The sequence below is a fragment of the Eubalaena glacialis genome, chromosome 11 (genome assembly GCF_028564815.1).
Source record: "Eubalaena glacialis isolate mEubGla1 chromosome 11, mEubGla1.1.hap2.+ XY, whole genome shotgun sequence".
In the NCBI taxonomy this organism is placed as follows: domain Eukaryota; kingdom Metazoa; phylum Chordata; class Mammalia; order Artiodactyla; family Balaenidae; genus Eubalaena; species Eubalaena glacialis.
The window spans coordinates 112529340-112551070 of record NC_083726.1 but is presented as its reverse complement, the minus strand read 5'-3'; the positions used below and the strand labels follow the sequence as shown (position 1 = coordinate 112551070).

The window sequence follows — 21731 nt, the reverse complement described above, 5'->3', positions numbered from 1 at the left end:
AGGAAATTTGCTTTCCCTTTCTCCATTTGACTAGTTAACACTGCCAATCTCCTAAAACTTTTAACACGTGCTTCTGTCTTATTCTTAGCTTTACAGAGAACGGAAAGGAATCAGATGGGAACAATCTTTTTCCCACCATGAAAATCTAATAGCTGAGCTGGGATAATTCTCTGCTTTCCCTCCTCTTACAGTGTGTGAGCTTCTCCTGGTCTGATGGAAGGCCAGTTCCCTCATTTGGCCTTTGATCCCATCCTCCCTTCCCTCTTCCTACCCTCTCCTGAGTCATTAACATTTCCCCTCTACTGGGTCGTTCCCATCAACATCTAAATATGTTATAATATTTCATATTAAAAGAACCCTTCCTTGTCTTCCTGTTTCTCTAGTCCCATTTTTCTTTGTCCCTTTACATCATATCCCCTGAGAAGAATTTTCGATACTCCTCTTAGGACCTCCCTGCCGCACTCTCCTAATCCAATCAAATTGCTCTTGTTCAGGCCATTTACAGCCAACATTTTCTAGATCCTAGGGTCCTCTGCCCTCCTCTTACTTCACTTTTCAGCAGCATTTGATAGAGTTGACTATTCTATCCATCAGTCACTTTCTTCTTTTAGCTTCTGGACACCATTTTCTTTTGTTTTTTTCTCTCACCTCACTGGGCCACTTTTCAATTTCCTTTGCAGGCTCTTTGGGTTAGTCATGTAACCCCTCTGAGCCTTGGTTTCCTCGTCTGTAAAGTGGCAATAAAGATAGTGTGAAATAAAATAATATCTATTAAGTGCTAAGAACGATGCCAGGTGCCTTTGTAAGTTTAGCTGTTATTAATACGTTATTATTTTGTTACTATTATGTGTCTGATCTGCATTGTTTGTTTCTAGTCTCTGTGGTTGCAGTAACTATTCGGTAAGCTAGGCTTTTTCTCCAATTCCATACTTTTGGATGGGAAAATCAGTGGTTTCTGGGCAGAGTGCCACTGGAAAGTCAGCTCTAGAAAGCAGAACAGACTTATTGATACTTTCTTAGTTGCTTACTTATCTACTTTTGATGATTTTCATTAGTTTTTTATTAAGTCTGAACTGTACTCTTATTTTTATTTTTTTTAAACTAATTTATTTATTATTTATTTTTGGCTGTGTTGGGTCTTTGTTGCTGCGTGCGGACTTTCTCTAGTTGCGGTGAGCGGGGGCTACTCTTCGTTGCGGTGCGTGGGCTTCTCATTGCAGGGCTTCCCTTGTTGCGGAGCACGGGCTCTAGGCGTGCGGGCTTCAGTAGTTGTGGCGCACGGGCTCAGTAGTTGTGGCTTGCGGGCTTAGTTGCTCCGCGGCATGTGGGGTCTTCCCAGACCAGGGCTCGAACCTGTGTCCCCTGCATTGGCAGGCAGATTCTTAACCTCTGCACCACCAGGGAAGCCCCTGAACTGTACTCTTATAAAAAAATAATCTCTTACCTCTACCTCCAACCCATATCATCAACTCTATTTTTCATTCATCATCAGATTTACAGTCTGTTCCAGGTACGTCTTTTGCTGTTCCCTGCGCTGGGCCTATTCATTCCCACCCCTACGTTGTTAGATGTGTTACGTGTTTCACGTGGAAATCTATCTTTTCTGTTATTACTCTTTCAGATCTTTCTCAGAACACTTTATTCAGGAGTCCTTCCTCATGATTCTCTAACTTATGGCACCTTTACTTTGCATTCTCTCTGCTCCTTTCATGTAGAGATTTATACTCTCTTAATTTGTAACTGTTTATTATTATCTTTCTTAACGTGATTTATCTTTTTAGGTAAATTATATCCTATAGGGCAGGGAGTTTGCTTTCTAACTTTTATACATTTCCTTACGTCCCATGGATTTTTTGTTGCAATAATTTGTGTTTATTATTGCTGTTGTTACTTAAATTATAAAAGTTAAATTTAAACCGTAACCTAAGTAAATGAAAATACTGATAGCAAAATAATGTCGCGTTTCTAGGAAAAGAAGCTGTTTGAATTCACGGTCAATTTTATGTATATTCTGGGGTTCTCTTTCAGGTTCTTCTGTTACTACAATAGCCGCGTCCGTGTTTCATGGCCCACCCCAGCGCCAGCTTCATCATGCACTCATGCCTCATGGGAAAGGTGGGCGTTCCTCAGTCAGTGGGATTGTGGCCACTGTGTTTGGAGCAACGGGAGTCCTGGGCCGCTACGTTGTCAACCACCTTGGTAAAGTCCCCTGCGTTCAACGTACTCCAAAGCCATTTATTACAGTTGCCTAATGAGAACTGTTTCTTTTCATGGTAACGGTGTTTTGAATTACTCCTATCTTGGATGTATGTAATTTTGGTCTGCTGTACGTTATGAGCAGGCCCAGACTTCCTATATAGGATGTTAATACAGGAAAGGGGACTCTGAAAAGTTATGACATCTCTAGCATGGCAAAATATGTTTCTTACTAAAAATAGAATCAATTCACCTTCACCTATCATACTAGAATTTAAATGTTACAAAATCACTGTTGTATAATGTAACCATATTATGTTAACGTTGATCCTTGTTCCAATCTATTCTTTTTTAGGTCGCATGGGGTCACAAGTGATCGTCCCCTACCGGTGTGAGCCATATGATACCATGCACCTTCGCCCGATGGGTGACCTGGGCCAGATTATCTTTCTGGTAAGAGCCCGTGTTACTGATTATTGGAGTTGATAAATGTAAATTACTAAGGTCATTTTTAGCATAGAGAAGCAGTATAATAAAGCAGCACCTTCATCCCAGAGTGGACCAAGGGCATCCTCCATTCACAGGCCATTCTTGTAAACCCTAGTCCAGCAGTTAGCAAACTTTTTCTCTAAAGGGCCAGATAGGAAATATTTTAGGCTTTGCAGGTCATAGGATCTTTGTCATGTTTACTCAGCTCTGCCCTTGTAGCCTAAAAGCAGCTACAGGCAATATATAAGCAAATGGGAACGGCGGTGTTCCAATAAAACTTTGTTTACAAAGCTAGATTTCAGGCTAGACTTGCCTGTGGGCCATAGTTTGCCAACCTCTGCTCTAAGCCTATGCTGGCCAGTAGCCATCAGCCACGTGTGGCTCTTGAGCCCTTGAAATGTGGCCGGTGTGGATTGAGGTGTGCTGTAAGTGTGAATTACACATCAGATTTGAAAGACTTGGTTCGAAGAAGATAATATTCAATATATTGTTAATAATTTTTTACATTTATTACATACTGAAATAGTATTTTGGATAAATTGGGTCAAATAAAATATTATTAAAATGAATTTCACCTGTTTCTTTTTATTCTTTTAGAAGTGGCTAAGAGAAAATTTAGAATTACATATGTGCCTCGTGTTATATTTCTCTTGGACCGTGCTTCGATAGACAGAGAAAATCACAAATAGGGTGTTTTATGACTTGGTTGGCTTGGATAGACTTGACTTCCAGCAGTTCTCCCTGAGCATTCACTGTTGTTATTCTTCAACCTGCAGGTTCTTCCTTTAGGCCAATAGTTAGTTGCCAGCGGGGTAGGGGGAATTGATGAGAAATGTGTGGGCCCTTTTGGTTGTCACAGTGACCGGAGACCATACCGGTTTATTAGGCAGGGGCCAGGGCTGCTGAGTATCCTACAGTGCACAGGACGGTCCTTTTCACAGAGAACGATGTTGTCCCAGTGCCTGCAGTTTCCTATGGAGAAACACTCCGGGCCTGGGTGCTTGGGTCAGCTGTTCTTGTAGCTAACTTTTCTTACTTTCATCATCCTGCCTGGGCCTGAGCGCTTCCACTGACACACTTTCCTCTTTCAAAAAATGTTTGTTAAACATCCTTAGTATCTATTTTATTCACACAGATTATTTGTGACCTCATTAAATTTTGACTTATTTTTAATGGCATTTTCATTTATCCTTTGCTGAAGGTTCACAAGCTAAATACAATATTTATATTGGAAATTTCGTATTTCTAAAGTGTTTTTCTTTTCCAGAATCTTGTTCTCAAATATCTGCTTGCTATTACAGTTAGAGGAGCTTAGCCTTTTCCTAGTTCTTTGTGACTGAAGATTATCAGTCACCTTGTCAGTCGTCAAAATTGAGGTATTTCACAAGTGATGGACGAAAACTTTTACCGGCTTGCAAATGTGGAGTCATTGGAATTAAGCTGAATGACATGTATTCCATGCTTTCCACGGGTGTTTATTGTGTCTGCTCCGTTCCTGGCGTTGAGCTAAGCTCTGAGTGTGTCTTGTTGAACAAGACCACAGGGAACTCAGTCCTAACAGGGAACGCAGACACGAAGTGCGTAACTTTGAATACGGTCATGTTTATGGAAGGGGAAGCCCAGGAAAGTTGTAACAGGGGGGACGCCTCACTATATTGTTGTTGTTTATTTTTGAGAAGGATGGACCACATTGGGTGCGGGGTGCCGATTTCCCCACTTTAGTCTCTGTTGGAAACTGCTGTCTGGACAGCCGTTTGGTTTACCAACCTGATCGTGCCCCTGGGCCTTATTCCTGGGAACTTGGTTTCCTTTTGACTGCTCCTCTCCGGGCATCACTCTTGGGCCATTCATGCAGTTATGCCGCAAGCTCTTCCCCTCTGAGTCTTCTTGGGTTCAGTCTTTCCCACCCGTGTCATCTTCTCTGAAAGGGCCGTGTTAAGCCCATTATGTGTAGAGCGCTTTCTTGGTTGAGTGTTTTGCTCGCTGCGCTGCAGATTTTCTGTATATTTCACTGACTCGTCATAGCAACCCCGTGGGCTAGGTTGTATTTTCAAGTTTTGCATGGAGTTTGGAGAGAGCATTTGTACACTGGTAGTAAATGGCAAAGCGGAATTTGCATTCCGTCTCTTGTACTGCATTCTCCACGTCACTTGTAACCAGTGCTGCCTGCCGAGGGCTTCATCTTCTTGCTCTTGAATCTGATTCCCGTAGCCCTCTCTCTCTTTTCTAAGTTGCGCAGGCATTCTGTCGCTCGCTGTCTCTCCTTCTCCCCCAGCCCCCCACTTCTCTTCCGTTCTCCCCTCTTTTCTCACTCTCCCTCCCACCCCCCTCACTCCCAGATACAACTAAGAAATCCATACTACTTATTATCTTCCTTCAAAATGCTTTAAACTTTTATTTTCATTTTAACATAGAAAATGCTCTACCTTTGTCCGGGGGTCTTTAGTCCCTTGTCACTATTTTGGACAAGACACATCCATCTGACTTAAGTCCTAAATGTCTGCTCACAAGTGCAGGTCTCCACCGAAGTCTGCCATCGGCTCGCCCTGAACTGATAGGCAGGTCATTTCTCTCTGAGTGCTGTTTTCATGTCTTTAAAGCATAAATGACCAGATCTGGGATTATAAAGAGTAAAGAGTTAAAAAGAAATAAGAAAATAGTCATGAGTATTCCCAATTTAACGTTAGCCTTTGAGAGACACCCCTCCTGTCTTCCGTCTAACTGGTTGGTACTAACAAGGGAAGGTCAGTTTACCTCCCACATGATCCTCGGGTCTTTGGCTGTTATTTCCTTCTGGAAGGGAGACTCGATTACTAGATTCCTTTACAGGCTTCTGCAGGGCAGTTGGGAGGACAAAAAATTGCTCTGCCCCGTGAAAATGAATAGTGTCTTCTCTAGTTCTGTCCCCTGCTATTACCTGAATAAAATGTGCTTTGACCTCTTTGTTTCCAGAAGAGCCAGAGAATCAGCAGCGTGTCTGTTGTAGTCAGCGGAGCCGGTGTGAAATGGCACCGTCTCGTGACGACAACAGCTGGCCCGTTGTGAATCTTGCTGACGGGGGGAGCTACAGACGTGTTTTGTGCCAGGGTGCCCCCCGATGTTTTCACGTGACTGGCTCCTGCTGTTACAGGAATGGAGCGGGAGAGACAAGGACTCGATCCGAAGAGCCGTGGAGCACAGCAACGTGGTCGTCAACCTCGTCGGGCGAGAATGGGAAACCAAGTGAGTCTTTGACCCTCGTTTCCCCTTTGCAAAGCTGGCTTCAGGTTCAGTAGACATTTGTTGGGCATGTGACGTGCCAGGGATTGTAGTTGTGACGTTTTTCATTAGTTCATCAATGAGTATTGACTGAACAACCTTTCCACAGCCAGTGACCACCCTCCCCACCTAACCCCTATCCTCCCCCAGCCGGGGATTCAGTTGGCGGTAAGTCTAGTATAAGAAGCAATAAAGTGACTTCCCCGGTGGCGCAGTGGTTAAGACTCCGCGCTCCCAGTGCAGGGGGCCTGGGTTCGATCCCTGGTCAGGGAACTAGATCCCACACGCATGCCGCAACTAAGAGTTCGCATGCCACAACTAAGGAGCCCGTGAGCCGCAACTAAGACCCAGCACAACCAAATAAAAATAAGTAAATAAATAAATAAATTCAAAACAAAGAAGAAGCAATAAAAAGCCACTGTGGATGGTGCCAGTGTGGTGGGTGTCGTCACCAGCTGGGGTGGGGTTAGGAAGGAGGGTTTTCCTGTTCCACTGACCGACAAGCTGAACGCTGGGTTTTCTCACGTGAACAGCGTTCTCGCTCTATTCTCCACGTTGTTAATCAAAGATGGCACGAGTACCAGTCTGAACAGTTCTTTTTAGCCCTTGTGTGGGTTGTTTATCAACAAGTAATGTCTTAATCCTGTGGTTCCGCAGCGCTCTGTTCACGCCTCTTTCTTCACATTTATGAAAGTTTGACTTAGACTTATTTAGGTATGTCTGCCTCATCACATATTTTTAAGTTCTTTGATGACTTGGAGGGTCTTATTCAACTTGATAGCCTCCATGATGACTAACAGTGCTTTGTACAGAGCAGGCACTTAGTTCATGTTGTTGGATCTAATTGGTGACTGATTTTTTTTTTTTTTTAAATATGGAATGCTTCATGAATTTGCGTGTCATCCTTGCGCAGGGGCCATGCTAATCTTCTCTGTATCGTTCCAACTTTAGTATATGTGCAGCCGAAGCAAGCACTGATGTATTTTTTTAGTTTCCTTTTTTTCCCCTGAGGGAAACAAAGGCCTGGGGGTGAACAGTGATTTCCCCTCCAGCACCCAGCACTTCTCCCCTCCCCGCCCAATCAGTGCAGCCAGATGCTTTTCAAGGGCCTCAGCCTTGGGATTCCTTGAGGACAGAGAATAGTATGTATGCTGATTTATGACTTACAGTAAGCCTTACATTATGTATGGTAATGGCAGTGAGGAGGCCTGTAAAATTTTTTTAAAATACTAGTTTTGACTTTGGGTTAAATCGTTGCTACTTAAAACTGTAACTATTGATATTATGAATTCCAGCAATAGTATGAAAACCAGCTTATCACAGTATGCTTTGAAATCCTGAGTCATGTGTTCTTAACCGCTCCCTATTTTTTCCTTCCAGAAACTTTGATTTTGAGGATGTTTTTGTAAAGATTCCCCAAGCAATCGCTCAAGTGTCCAAGGAAGCTGGAGTTGAAAACTTTATTCACGTTTCACATCTGAATGCCGATATTAAAAGCCCTTCTAAATATCTGAGAAATAAGGTAAGTAACAGGTTGATTTGGGAAGTGGTTCACAGAGCTTGAGTTTCTTAGCCCCTTGGAAACATGAGTTTAAGTGAGAAAGGCTTCTCACTGATGTATCCAGAATCAAGGGGGATTTCTAATTCTCCATATCCAGAATGTGATTGTTGTGTGGCTGAGTTGTAGCTGAGTGCCTTCTGTTTGCAGGAAACCGTGCTAAGCGGCCTCAAAGATGGGTAGATCATACTATTACCCACCCTCCAGGGTGTAAAGTTTCTTGGCACATAATAGAATTACAGAGTAAACACAAAAGGTAGAGTATGATTCCTGCATAAGAGTCATACCTGTGTCAGCCACCAAAGCTAAAGGACCATCCTTCTTTCTCTGACCCCTTGCATAGTCATGGTCTTATGCCATGCTTGGAAGGGTGATGTGAAGGCTGGGGGTGACAGGATAAGTATTTGCCAGGGGAAATGGCTGTTCACATTGTAGTTAGGTTTCTTGGACTCCCAGAAACCCCACCGTGGTCCAGATTGTGCCTAGGGATTGACCAGCCTGGTTTGGAGTCGGTCTGTAACCTGAAATGTTTTATCATCAGGGACTCAGTAGGGATTGCGGTGCCCCGGAATGCCTTCAGCATTTGGTTCCTGCTGTAAGGAGCCTGCTTTGGGTCAGATTGATAAGGACCGCAGAGTTCCTTGACACTGGCTCCAGCTTTTGGTTCCACTGCATTCTTTAATTGACCAAATTATTTATTAAGCACCTACTATGTGCTCCATGTTGTGGTAGGCGCTGGGGATACAGGGTAAGTAAAACACACATGGTCTCAGCCCACATCTAGTTTCTAGTCCATTGAGGAAAATAATTCCAGATGCAGTAGGTGTTGCAAAGTAGCTTGGGGAATCTTTACAAAAACAACCTCAAAATCAAAGTTTCTGGAAGGAAAAAATAGGAATTGGTTAAGAACACCTGACTCGGGATTTCAAAGCGTTCTGTGATAAGCTGGTTTTCATACTATTGCTGGAATTCATAATATCAAGTTAAACTTTTAAGTAGCAATGATTTAACCTGAAGTCAAAATTAATACTTTTTAAAAATTTTACAGGTCTGCTCACCGTCATTACCGTACTTAACGTAAGGCTTACTATAAGTCATAAATCAGCATACATACTATTCTCTGTATGAGAGTGAGAGAGAGGGAGTGAGAGGGTGAAGCCCGTGCCTGCCTCTGCCCTAGCATTCAGAGAATCATCCGCATTCGCAGTTGTTTGGAGGGGGCGGAGGTGGGGTAGTCAGTGGTGAGGGTGAGGGAGGAGTCGGCGGTGCCCAGCCCTCAGGCTTAAACCCCTGGATGGATGGTGCTCCTGGTGAATAAAATGAGGAACCCTTGAGAAGGACCGGGTGCTGGGGGCGGGGTTCTCAGCCTTAGTGGCCCATTAGAATCATAGAGGGGACTGAAAAATCCTGATGCCCAGGGCACCCAGACCAATGGAAATAGCAGCTCTGGGGGTAGAACTCAGGCATCAGTATTTACACCTCTCCCTGTGTAATCCCAATGTGTAGCACAAATTGAGAGGTATTATTTGTGGAGACTGGAAGAGGATGATCCAGTTTTGGCCTCGGGTTGCATCTCAAGTGCATGTCGGTCACCCAGTCCCAGTGGAGAATGGGGTTTAAGATCCTGGAGCTCCAAAGAAAGAGTGTGGCTGGGGATATGAACGTGGGAGTCCCCACTGTTTGTTGTTCATTGAAGCAACACGAGGGGACAAGGTGGCCTCATGGGGACGAGTCGAGAGCAGAGAGCTCTGGACAGCGCCCGGGGGAGCACTGACGGGGGGGTCTGGGGGACGAGGACAAGGGTGCACCTGCAAAAAGCAAACAAGAGGACTGAGCAGGGTGGACCCGGAGAGGCAGGAGGGACACCAGGAGAGTCTGAGGTTACGGAAGCGGGGGGAAGGTGGAGAGGTGAGTCAGAGCTGCAGGGTCAGCCGGGGTCTACACCACAGGTCCTCGGTGGGCTCATCAAGGGCAGTTCGAGCAGGTGTCGGGGCAGCAGTGAGTGAAGAGCAGGCAGGGGCGGAGGCAGCAGGGACAGTAGGACAGCATCGTTCTCAGGTGGTTTACTAAGAGGAAGGAGGGGGCAGTGGGCTGGAGGGGCGTGTGGCGTTGGAATTTCTTTTTTCTTTTAAGGTAGAGGATCTTGACGTTGTTGAAATGCTGGTGGGAAGGTGCAGGTAAGGGGAGCCTGACTGCAGATGTGGGCGGGAGTGACGGGCAGGTTCCTGAGAAAGTGACGGGAGGTGAGTTCCTCCACTCTGGTCAGGAAGGAGGAGAGAGTGTTGCTTCGTGCACCTGGCTTTGTAGCTTCAGCACTGGGAACGCCAGGTGGTTTTTCTCTGCTGCTGTACTTTCTCCTTGAAGTAGAAGATGAAGTCATTTGCTGGAAGGAAGAGGGGAAAGTAAGGGAGAAATTTGAATAGAACAGAAAAGGTTTAAAATTTGTCACCTGGAAATGTAAACTAATTAGAAGGAAACCCTATTTCTGGGAAATGTTATGAGCCCAGTTAAAAACTGGGGACAGGAATTTATGTGTTACCAATGGATGATTTGTACTTGTTTATTTTCCTGTAGCTCTGAAGGCAGCAGGAGTGCATGGCTTAAAGGAGGAGGCTAGAGGGGTTCTTCCAGGATTGGGATTTTGCCTGGTGGGTGGAGTAAAGGACAAGGGCACAGGTAGTCTACAGTATCGCTAAGAGAGTGATGGAAAAGTTGGGCCATGGAATCTAATCTGGGGCAAGGGACGTTCGGAGGAGTTGGTGTGGAGGAAGGCAGACCCAGTGGGCTGGGGTCCCCGAGAAGTTGAAGGAACACATCTCAGGAGCAGAGGAGCAGAGAACAAGCAGGCTGGCAGCACAGGAGCTGGTCATCTGAAAGCGGCACGTCTTCATGTAGGGCTCAGAGGAGGGGCACTTGGGTTGTTCTGGTCTGAGGCCTCCAAGTTGAGAGTGGCTGAAGTGGGGTGAAGACGAGGTCCCTGGAGTTGAAAAGCTCAAGAAACGGGGGTCCAAGTCCACCGGGGCTCTGATGTCACCCCCAGTGGGTGCGGGTAGGCAGGATGGCTGAACCAGGTGCTGGTATCTGCACCTTGTCTAGGAAGTGAGTCTACTCTGATTTTTCTTCTTTCTTCTTCCGCATAAACTTCCTTAGAATAAATATGGGAAGAAACCCAGCAAGAGCTATAAGAGGCGGAGCATTTTTATGTGTAATTTTTTTTAAAAAAGTTTTGCGTAGACTTGTCTCCTCCTTACCACGAGGAATGTATTCCAAATCCCCCAGTGGATGCCTGAAACCGAGGATGGTACCAAACCCCATATATACTTTGCTTTTTCCTATACGCACATACCTATGATAGAGTTTCATGTATGAATTAGGCACAGTAAGAGACTAACAACAATAACTACTAATAAAGTAAACAGTTATAACAATAGACTATAATAAAAATTTCATGAATGTGGTCCCCCGTTCTCTCACTCAATATCTGCTGACCGTACTCACCCTTCTTCTTGTGACGATATGAGATTCACGTGCCAGCAGGCCCGAGCAGGATGACATGAGATTTCATCACGCGGCTCAGAACAGCACACAATTTAAAGCTTATGAATTATTTCTGGAATTTTCTGTTTAATATTTTTGGACCGCAGTTGACGGCTGGTAACTGGAATTGTGGAAAGCGAAACTGACTGTAAGGGCGGGGCGGGGGGTGACTGTAGCTGAGTGTTATGAACAATATGATTCCCTTAACCTGGAGGAAATACGACCTTGAAATACGCGTAGCGTCCCCATAGTGGAAGGAGTGGGAGCTTCGTTAACTCACCGCAGAACTCTGTTGTGTTTGGTTGTTTAGGCTGCTGGAGAGAAGGAAGTGAGAGACACATTTCCAGAAGCTACCATCATAAAGCCATCGGACATCTTTGGAAGAGAGGATAGATTCCTCAATTATTTTGCAAGTAGGTCTTCTTCCTTAATAGTAGGAGGGGGAATGCTGGTTAACCAGGTTGAAGTTAATCACAAGCAAACTATGTTCTCTGACTGGAAGATGGAGGTTGTATTTTTTTCTCCTCGAGTTGCCTTTTTCTCCCCAAAGGTTCTCTTTTCCCAGTCAGCACGGTCCCTCTCGTGATCTTCGTCACTCTGTGTCAAAAGAAGCAGCTTAGATGCCTGGAAGGAGCATGGACTTGGGAGTTCGAGACCTGACTATGAATTGGGTCCTGGGACTAACCAGCTCTGGGACTCTGGCAGGTCTTTGAATATAGCAGCTTCCTCATCTGTTAAGATGAACGTGACTATGTCCACCTGAGGACCAGGGTGCTGGTTAATGGAGTAGCTAGCTTATGTTACAGCACCTGGCATGGGGTCAGTACCTCATTTATACTTGGCCTACGAAGCCCCGGTTTTCTTAGTGCCGCCTTACTTTCAGTCTGTTTTCCAAGTCACTTAGGTGTTGGTTTTGAAAGACAAAGAGGTAGCATCCTACTTTGTCAGACACATGTGATAGGTCGTAAGAGTGGGGTCCTAACCCGCAGGATTGATGGCCTTAGAAGAAGAGGAAGAGAGAGATCATTCTCTCCCTCCCTGTGTGCCCTGAGGAAAAGCCATGTGAGAATGTAGCCAGCTGCCTGTAAGCCAGGAAGAGAGCTCTCACCAGGAACCAGATCAGCCGATACCTTGATCTTGGACTTTCCTGCGTCCAGAGCTATGAGAAAATAAATTTCTCTTGTTTAAATAAGCCACTCAGTCTGTGGTATTTTATTGTGGCAGCCCGAGCAGACCACACAGTCTTAACCATTTCTAAGTGTACAGTTCAGTACCGTTATGTGTATTCACATTGTACTGCAAACAATCTCCAGAACTCTTTTCATCATGCAAAACTGAAGCTCTGTATCCATCAAACAACTTCCCATTCCCCCCTCCCCCCAGCCTCTGGCAACACCATTCTACTTTTTGTCTATGAATTTGACTACTCTAGGTACTTCATATAAGTGGAATCAGACATTGTTTGCTTTTTTTGTGACTAGCTTATTTCACTTAGTAGAATGTCTTCAAGGTCCATCCATGTTGTAGCATGTGACAGGATTTCCTTCCATTTAAGCTGAATAATAATCCATTGTATGTATAGACCACATTTTGTTTATCCATTCGTCTGTGAGTGGACACTTGGGTTGCTTCCACCTTTGCATTATTTTATCTGAATAATGCTGCTATGAACATGGGTGTACAAATATCTCTTTGAGACCCTACTTTCAGTTCTCTGGGATATATATCCAAAAGTGAAAATGCTGGAGCATATCGTTCTATTTTTAATTTTTGGAACTACCATGTGTTTTTCCATAATGTCTGTACCATTTTACATTTCCACCAACAGTGCACAAGGTTCCAATTTTTCCATATCCCTGTCAACACTTGTTATTTTCTGTGTTTTGACAGTAGCCATCCTAATGGGTATGAGGTAATATCTGATGGTTTTGCCCGAATGATTAGTGATGTTGAGCATCTTTTCACGTGCTTGTTCTCCATTTGTATATCTTATTTGGAGAAATGTCTATTCATGTCCTTTGCTCATATTTTAATTGGGCGTTTTTTTGTTATTGTTGAATTGTAGGAGTTCTTTATACATTTTGGATAGTAACCCGCTTCCTATCAGACATATGATTTGCAGACATTTTCTCTCATTCTATAGGTTGCATTTTCACACTGTTAATTGTGTCCTTTGTTTCACAGAAGTTTTTAATTCTGATGTAGTCCAGTTTATCTATTTTTACTTTTGTTGCCTTTGCTTTTAGTGTCATAGCCAAGAAGTCACTGCTAAATCCATTGTCATGAAGCTTTTCCCCTGTGTTTTCTTCTAAGGGTTTTGTACTTTTAGCTCTTATGTTTTGGTCTTTGATCCATTTTGAGTTAATTTTTGTGTATGGTGTGAGGTAAGGTTCACTTTCATTCTTTAGCCTGTGGATATTCAGTTTTCCCAGCATCATTTGTTGAAAAGACTATCATTTCTCCTTTGAATGGTGCTGGCACCTTGTCAAAAATTTTTTGGCCAGATGCGCAATGATTATACCTCTCTATTCCATTCCATTGGTCTATGTCTGTCTTTATGCCACTGTTTTGATCACTATACACTGTTTTGATTACTGTAGCTTTGTAGTAAGTTTTGAAATCAGGAAGTGTGAAACCTCCAACTCTTTTTCTTTTCTTTATCAAGATTGTTTTGGCTATTTGGGGTGTCTTAAGATTCCATATGAATTTTAGAATGGAATTTCCTGTCTTTCTGCAAAAAACACCATTGGGATTTGGATAGGGATTGCATTAAATCTGTAGACTGCTTTGGGTAGTATTGACATCTTAACAATATTAAGTTTTCCAATCCATGAACATGGGATGTCTTTCCATTTGTGTCTTTTTAAATTTCTTTCAGCAATGTTCTGTAGTTTTCAGTGTGCAAGTCTTTAACCAACTTGGTTTAGTCTTTCCCTAAGTATTTTGTTCTTTTGGATGCTCTTATAAATAATTTCTACTTTTAAAAGTTTTTTTTAAGGGACTTCCCTGGTGGTCCAGTGGTGAGGACTCCACGCTTCCACTGCAGGGGGCACAGGTTCAATCCCTGGTCTGGGAACTAAGATCCCAGAAGCTGTGTGGCGTGGCCAAAAAAAAAAAAAAAAAGTTTTTTTAAGAAAATCTTTTTTTACCTTTACATTTAAGCCACTTGGGATTTTGTTTTGGCTTATGGCAAGATGTGAGCCATTTCTTTCTTTTTTGTTTTTTTCCTTCAAAGAGTAGAATGATTATCTCAGCGTCATCTATTAAATACTTCCATTCTCTACGTATTTGTGGTACTGCATTCATCATACACTAAATTCCTATTTTCACCTGCATCTTTCTCTGGGTTAGTTGTATTGCTGATCTGTTGATTAGAATAGGGTGCAGGTAGAGCGCAGTCTTGGGAGTGGCCATGCGCTTAGCACTACAGAGTGGAAGACAGGTAGACAAGCCACCTGACTGCTTTTCCTTGTTCTTTGTGTCCCTAAGTATTTGGCCCTTTTACTTTCTATGTTTGTTGTGTGAAAAACAAATGGCTGCCCCTTGTAGGATCATTAACTGCCTCAGAGTCAGCTACATTTATTTCATTATTTTTACTACACAAAATGGTTATGCCAGCTTGGGGCACCTGGAGATGCGTGGGTCTTCAGGCAGCCTAGGCCTTCTAAGAATGTTGTCTTTCTTCTGCCAGGTATTCGATGGTTTGGTGGTGTCCCTCTTATTTCCTTGGGCAAGAAGACAGTGAAACAACCAGTATATGTAAGTACCCTGGATAAAGGAGCTTTCTCTGAATTCAAGAGTCAGCTGATCAGTTTTCCAGTTTTATCCTAATCCTGTAATTCCATCATTTTTATCTTTGTCAGCTTGCTTTGACTGGTTGCCTCTCAGTTTACCTAAGAGGTACATGTATTCTGTGTCTTCACTTGTTCATTCATTTAAGAAAACTGTATTGAGCCCTTAATGTGCTAGGCACACCACACGTCACTGGGAATATTGAGATGCTAACGACACAGACACACGTTGCTGTCCTCAAGATGGTCAGAGGCAGGTCAGCAAAACAGTTGTCATGCAGCGTGATAAGTGCTATGACAGGAGAGGGTTTTACGTAAATATGTCAGAGGACACCTACTCCAGACTTGAGGGTCAGGGAAGGCCTCCAAGGAAATGACATCTTAGGTGAGACCCTAAAGATGGTTCACATGCAGAGGGAGCGGTGTGTACAGGGGCCCAGAGGTGAGAGAGCGTGTTGGAGTCCACGTTGTGTTGAACCAGGGTCTCTCAGCTGGGGCACTGTGGACTTCCTGGGCCGGTAACGCTTTGCCGTGGGGGCTGCTGTGGAATGTGTGGCCGCATTCCTGGCCTCCAGCCACCAGGTGGCAGTAGCACCCCCCAAGCTGTGACAACTAAAACTGCCTCCAGGCATTTGCCAATGTCCCTTGGGGGCCAAAATCACCCCTAGTGAAAACCACGGGGTCTGAAATCATGTAAGATTATTATTATTTTTAAAAGTCAAAATGGTAGAATATTGGCAGTTCCGTGTGGTTTGGACTAATGGTTTGTGATAGCACAGTGACAGCGAGAGGAGGAGGAGGAGGGGGTGAGGTCGGAGCCGGTGGGAGAGGCCTGGATGCCCCCGAAGCTAACGTGCTCCGACTGGAGAAGGTATTCAGGTGACCCGCCCATGTGGAGGTTATTTGAGCTCTTGAGATGTGGGTTCTTTTAGGAGCCTTCCGAAAACAGACAATGACGTCATCTTAATCGTATCATTCTGTTGTTGTTGTGACCCATGTGGCCTGCTTTGCTTCCTTCCTCCCTCCCCTCCTCGCTTTCTTCCTTCCTCTCCCCCATCTCTCTCTGTTTCTCTCTCTTTCAACAGTTACTTAAACATGTGTTATAATTTCTTGTAGATTGTGGATGTCGCCAAAGGAATTGTTAATGCAATTAAGGATCCAGATGCCAGAGGGAAAACTTTTGCCTTTGTTGGGTAGGTGGCTGGAGTTTGACTTTAAAATAGCGCAGCCTGTTAAAATGAAAGAACCGTGATTTACAACAACAATAATTTCTAAACATGTCACTCACAGGTCTGTTGGTTGCATTTTTCAGTGTCTTTCTTGGATGATATTTATTCCAGAAACCTTACTGTCTTGGCCCTGAGGCCAGTATATCTCAAGGAACCATCCAAAGGCCATCATTATCAGAAGCTCCTGAATGCTTATATTAAGTCAGAATTGAGGGAACCTAGGAATCTGCTTGAGTAAATGATTCTTCTGTCACCAAAGTCTGAGAACCCCTGCCCTAGACTATTATGTAGCCATAGTCCAGTGACCCCCAAGGATGGTATCGTGCTACTCCAGTGATGTTTTTAATATACCAAAGGATAATCAAACAAAACACTTTTAGGGAGTAAGCACAGTTGCAAAATCAAATTAATTTTGCTAGATTATCACTATGCCCCAAAAGGTTGGAAATGGCTGGCTTAGGGTACAGTTTTTAGGGCTTTGCAAGACTGATCATTTGTTATATGCTCTCCTTGTTGAAATTCGCTCTCGGGAAAAATGGGGCACAGTTAAGCTATGTGACTTACCTGAAATTATTCAATCATGTCACAGCTAGGTTTAGGACCTTTTTACTGAATTAATTAAAACTAAAACACTAAGACCTGGGCTTCCTTGGTGACGCAGTGGTTAAGAATCCGCCTGCCAGTGCAGGGGACACGGGTTCGAGCCCTGGTCCGGGAAGATCCCACATGCCGCGGAGCAATAAAGCCCGTGCGCCACAATTACTGAGCCTGCGCTCTAGAGCCCCTGAGCCACAGCTACTGAAGCCCGCGCGCCTAGAGCCCGCGCTCCGCAACAAGAGAAGCCACCACAATGAGAAGCCCTCACACGGCAATGAAGAGTAGCCCCCGCTCGCTGCAACTAGAGAAAAGCCCGCGCACAGCAACGAAGACCGAACGCAGCCAAAAATAAATAAATAAAAATAAAATAAGTTAAAAAAACAAAACACTAAGACTCAATCTGCCCAGTGGAAAAGTACCAAATTCACCTAATAATTGGCCCAGAATCCTACTTGCTTCTTGAGAAAAGACATTCTTCTCTCCAAGCCAGGAGACATGGTATATTTTCCCAGCATTATGGATTCATATATTGTCACGTTTCACTATCACTATAGATTTAGTTTAGTAAAGTTTTTTTTCAGTGCAAAAAGCTCTGTATTGTGTTTCCATGTCAACCAGCTGCTGGAAGATACATGTCTCCCTGAGTTCCCAGTTCAGTACATTAGTGTGTAATCAGTTATATACTCTAGGAAAATTATTTACAAAAAAAGTGTGTTCAGCACGGTTTCCATAAAACACTAGGCTCAAAAGATACCAGGTTCTAGTCAAGAGATATTTAGACCAGGATTCCAAGGAATAGATGAGCAGAAATAGTTTTATAGACTTTGCTTACTGCTCAGTGGAGATGGCTCTGGGATGAGTTAGCCATTTTCCTCTTTACCTTTGCCCAGCCAGTCCAACCTCTTTGCCAGGCGGCAGTAGGTCATACTTATCTGACACAGTGATGGGAAAAGTAAGATACACAGGGGAGTGTAGGCATTTTTCCTTGCGAAATTGTAAATGTGTATCCACACTTCTCCTCAGCCCCAGGGGAAAACTTTGTTTATTTCCCTGAGGCTAAGGCAGAGGCATGACTTTAATTTTGCTCGTAGTTTTTTCATAGTTATTAATTATATGATGTTGGTCCATTTTATCAATCGTCCATTAAATATCTATTGATACACACATACATACACAAAACTGAGAACCAGTAAACAAGTTCAGCAAGGTTACAAGGCACAAAATCAATATATAAAGATCGATTTCCATATATTAACAAATCAACAATCTGAAAATAAAGAAAATAATTTTATTCACAGTAGCATCAAAAAAATAAAATAGGTATAAATTTAACAAAAGAAATACAAGACTTGTATACTGAAAATCACCTAACATTGAGGAGGAAAATGAAGGAAGACCTAAGTAAATGGAAAGACATTTCGTGTTCATGGGTTGGAAGAGTCAATATTGTTAAAATGGCAATTTTCCCCAAATTGATCTGTATATTCAACTCGATCTTATCAAAATTTGAGCATGCTTTTTTGCAGAAATTGACAAATTGATTCTAAATTTATATGGAAATGTAAAAGACCCACAATAGCCAAAACCATTTTGACAAAGAAAAATAAAGTTGGAGCACTTAAGCTTTCCAATTTCAAAACTTACTTGAAAGCTATAATTATAAAGACAATGTGGTACTGGCATAAGAATAGACAAAGAAGTCAATTAAACAGAATTGATAGTCTAGAAATCAGCCTTTATGTTTATGGACGATAGATTTTTGCCAGAGGTGCCATGATATTGCAATGGGGAAATGATAATCTTTTCAACAATGGTACTATCCACATGCAAAAAGATGAGCATAGATTCTGATTTCACACCATACATCAAAAAATTAAAATAGATCCAAGACCTAACTGTAAGGGTTAAACTATAAAACTTTTGGAAGAAACGTTTAAAACTCTTCTAGACCTGGGGTTAGGCAAAGATTTTGTAGATACGACATCAAAAGCATACTCCATCAAAGAAAAGATTGGATAAATTACACTTCACTGAAATTAAAAACTTTCGTACTTCATAAGACATCATTAAGAAAAAGATGAAAAGACAAGATCATCAGCTAAAAGGCAGGATGGGGTGGGTGAGAGAGGTATAGGGAAAATTTGAGGATGGAGAAGAAGATAGGAAGCACTCCCTGAGAGAAGAGGAAAAGAGCACTCCTGGGAGCGCACAGTAGGACTGCAAAGCAGAGCTGAGTCTTCCCCTTGAAATTCATGATCAGAAATGTAAGGGGAAGCCAGTTAGCCCAGGGCTGTTTTCTCTGCAACTGTGTCTTGCTGGGGGTTCAGGCACAAAGAAGGCAGATACTTGGATTAACCAGAGAAGGGGTTTTGCTGCGCTAGGATAGTGGAGAGGTACTGGGGACAAGGTTTTGCTGAGGATATTTGCAGAGGAATGACTACAGTGTGGAACCATGAAATCTAATCTGGGAAGGACACGGCCTTCAGTGTACCTTTCTCTGAGCAGGGGCACATAGACCAGTCTTTGAGTCACAGTTAATGGAACACAAAGGGCTTTAGAACAGCTGAAGAGCAAGTGTATGACATAGTTAGTTTGCCCAAGATACCAGTATTGCTTGTCATCATGAAGATTGCAGTTGTTCTTTGGCATAGCGTGTATTATATGCAGTGATTTCTGGAACTTGAAGGAAGCTATTTGAGGGCTTTGTCTGGTAGTTCCCCTAGCTGACATTTTCTTGTTTTTTTGTTTTGTTTTGTTTTTGGGTGGTTTTTCTTGGTGAAAATGTCAGAATGATGAGGTTCTCACTGAATTGCTTAATTCAGCTCTCAGCTGTCGTAGGCTTTCTAAGGCAAAGAGATTAGGAAATGAGTGAAGAGATATGAAAGTATATTATAAGCAATAATAGTTATTAAAGCTAGGTTATACTGGTACAGAACTATTCAGATTGGTGGAATAGAACGAGAAGTCCAGAAACAGTCTCAAATATATGTAAGAATAGAGTGTGATAAGGGTGATATTTCAAAATATGGGGAAAGGGTAGATTTTTCAGTAAATGTTGATACATCTTTATCCTATATCAATACAAAAATACATGGCAGGATGACTTATTTTATGGGTAAAAAAACAAAGCATTAGAATAAATATGTGGACATTTATTTATGTCACTAGTGACTATAGAGGGATTTTCTAAATATAAAGCCAAACAGTGAAGTAAAAGAAGTCAGTAGTTTTGATTAAATGAACTGTTTAAACTTCTGTATGCCACAAGACAATTAAACATTAAAAGGCAGTAATATAAACAATAAATGATATTTCCAACTATATCATTAAAATATAAAAATTTTTACAAACCATTCTTATAGAAAGAGACTCCAGGAGGAAAGAGAGAAAAGCAATAAATGTAAATGGCCAAAAATATATGAAGAAAAAAATTAATCTCTAATATTAAAGTAATGCTAATTAAAATGTTGAGGTACCTTTTTCTACCTGGCAGATGGACAAAATTTTGTTTGCTCATTTTTTTATGACTAAACTCATTTTTGGTGAGGGGACTACTAGCATTTTCTATTAAGTTGATATAACCTCTTTGGAAGAGGTTTGATAAAAGCCTTAAGGCTTTGATAAAAGCCTTAAAATTTCAAAATATACTTTGAGCTAGTTCTACTTCTGGAATATATTACAGATACATAATTATGGATATATAGAAATATTTACAACAAGAAAGTTCATTAAAACATTATTTTATAAAAGAAAAATATTTTTAGTAGCTTAAATATCCAAAACCTGAGAATTGGTGATAAAATAATTATGATTACCTGCAAAACAATATAGGCAACCATTAAGCATGCACTAGAATATTTAGTGACACAGAAAGATGATTGGGATTTAATGTTAAATGAAAAAGACATTACAGAATACGATGACCTGTGTGATCTTATATTTATAAAAGCAAAAAATGTATACGGGGATGAGGGACTTCCCTGGTGGTGCAGTGGTTAGGAATCTGCCTGCCAATGCAGGGGACACGGGTTTGATCACTGGTCCAGGAAGATCCCACATGATGCAGAACAACTAAGCCTGTGCGCCACAGCTACTGAAGCCTGCGCCTAGAGCCCATGCTCCGCAACGAGAGAAGCCACTGCAATGAGAAGCCCACGCACTGCAATGAAGAGTAGCCCCCTCTCGCTGCAACTAGAGAAAGACCACACGTAGCAACGAAGACCTAATGCAGCCAAAAAATAAATAAATAAATAAAATTTTAAAATAAATAAATTAAATTAAAAAATAAATATAAGGGGATGAGAAGTTAAGTTTATTATTATATATTAAGTTTATTAACTTCATCTTTGGTGGGTGGTTTTTCTTTGTGCTAATCTGTATTTCCTATAATGCGTATGTGTTTCCTTTTTCATAAGAAAGATGTTATTTTGTAAAACTAAGAACGAAAGTTTGTGAGGAGCAAATAATCTGAAGAACTGTGAATTTTCTGTTTGTAGGCCCAGTCGGTACGTCCTCTTTGACCTGGTGCAGTACATCTTTGCCGTGGCTCACAGACCCTTCCTGGCCTACCCTGTGCCACATTTTGCATATCAGTAAGTAAAGCGCTGCTTTTTGTGCCTTCTAGAAAAGAGCTAACTAGAGACTTCGTTTGTAATGCTCCCACCCAGGGGTTAGAGGGAGTACGTGCATTGCGGTGAAATCTGGGAATCTGTAACCAGGAGGTGCTTCTGATATCTTGACGTTCATCTAGGAAAGAGCCAGAGGAGTCTAAGAAAGGGAATGTTGATTTGTGAGTGAGAAAAACACTGTGTTGGAAGGTTGAATCTGCAGGTCTTCAGATTCTCCTGTTAGAAGCCACTGGGTTTAATTGGCAGCATCTTGCTTGGCAGGTCATGTGAAGGAGCAATCAAGTTTCCCTCTGTTTCATCCACTCACCGAGGAGGGGGAAAGGGGCCCTCCTTCATTAAGGCAGTCTGATCCCGGGGTTGGGGAAAGGAGCCAGGTCAATTCAGCTGCTTCCTGCGGTTGCCTTACTTCCTTTTCCTGCTTCTTGCTTCACTTCTCCCCTCTGTAGGT

The 21731-nt window shown here is 42.6% G+C and overlaps 1 protein-coding gene and 1 non-coding gene across 2 annotated transcripts in view; one reads left to right on the top strand and one right to left on the bottom strand.

Annotated features, from left to right (window-relative positions):
- Positions 1 to 21731, top strand: part of NDUFA9 (NADH:ubiquinone oxidoreductase subunit A9) — a 29670-nt gene that overhangs the window by 3281 nt on the left and 4658 nt on the right. Inside the window, exons 2-9 of the mRNA XM_061204447.1 lie at positions 2029 to 2199; positions 2552 to 2649; positions 5816 to 5907; positions 7324 to 7465; positions 11349 to 11451; positions 14730 to 14797; positions 15946 to 16022; positions 21152 to 21247. Of these exons, the coding sequence (XP_061060430.1) occupies positions 2029 to 2199; positions 2552 to 2649; positions 5816 to 5907; positions 7324 to 7465; positions 11349 to 11451; positions 14730 to 14797; positions 15946 to 16022; positions 21152 to 21247 (847 nt within the window). The remainder of the gene's footprint in view (positions 1 to 2028; positions 2200 to 2551; positions 2650 to 5815; positions 5908 to 7323; positions 7466 to 11348; positions 11452 to 14729; positions 14798 to 15945; positions 16023 to 21151; positions 21248 to 21731) is intronic.
- Positions 6812 to 6918, bottom strand: LOC133101876 (U6 spliceosomal RNA). The gene has a single exon (XR_009702763.1). It is a non-coding gene; the product is annotated as a U6 spliceosomal RNA (small nuclear RNA).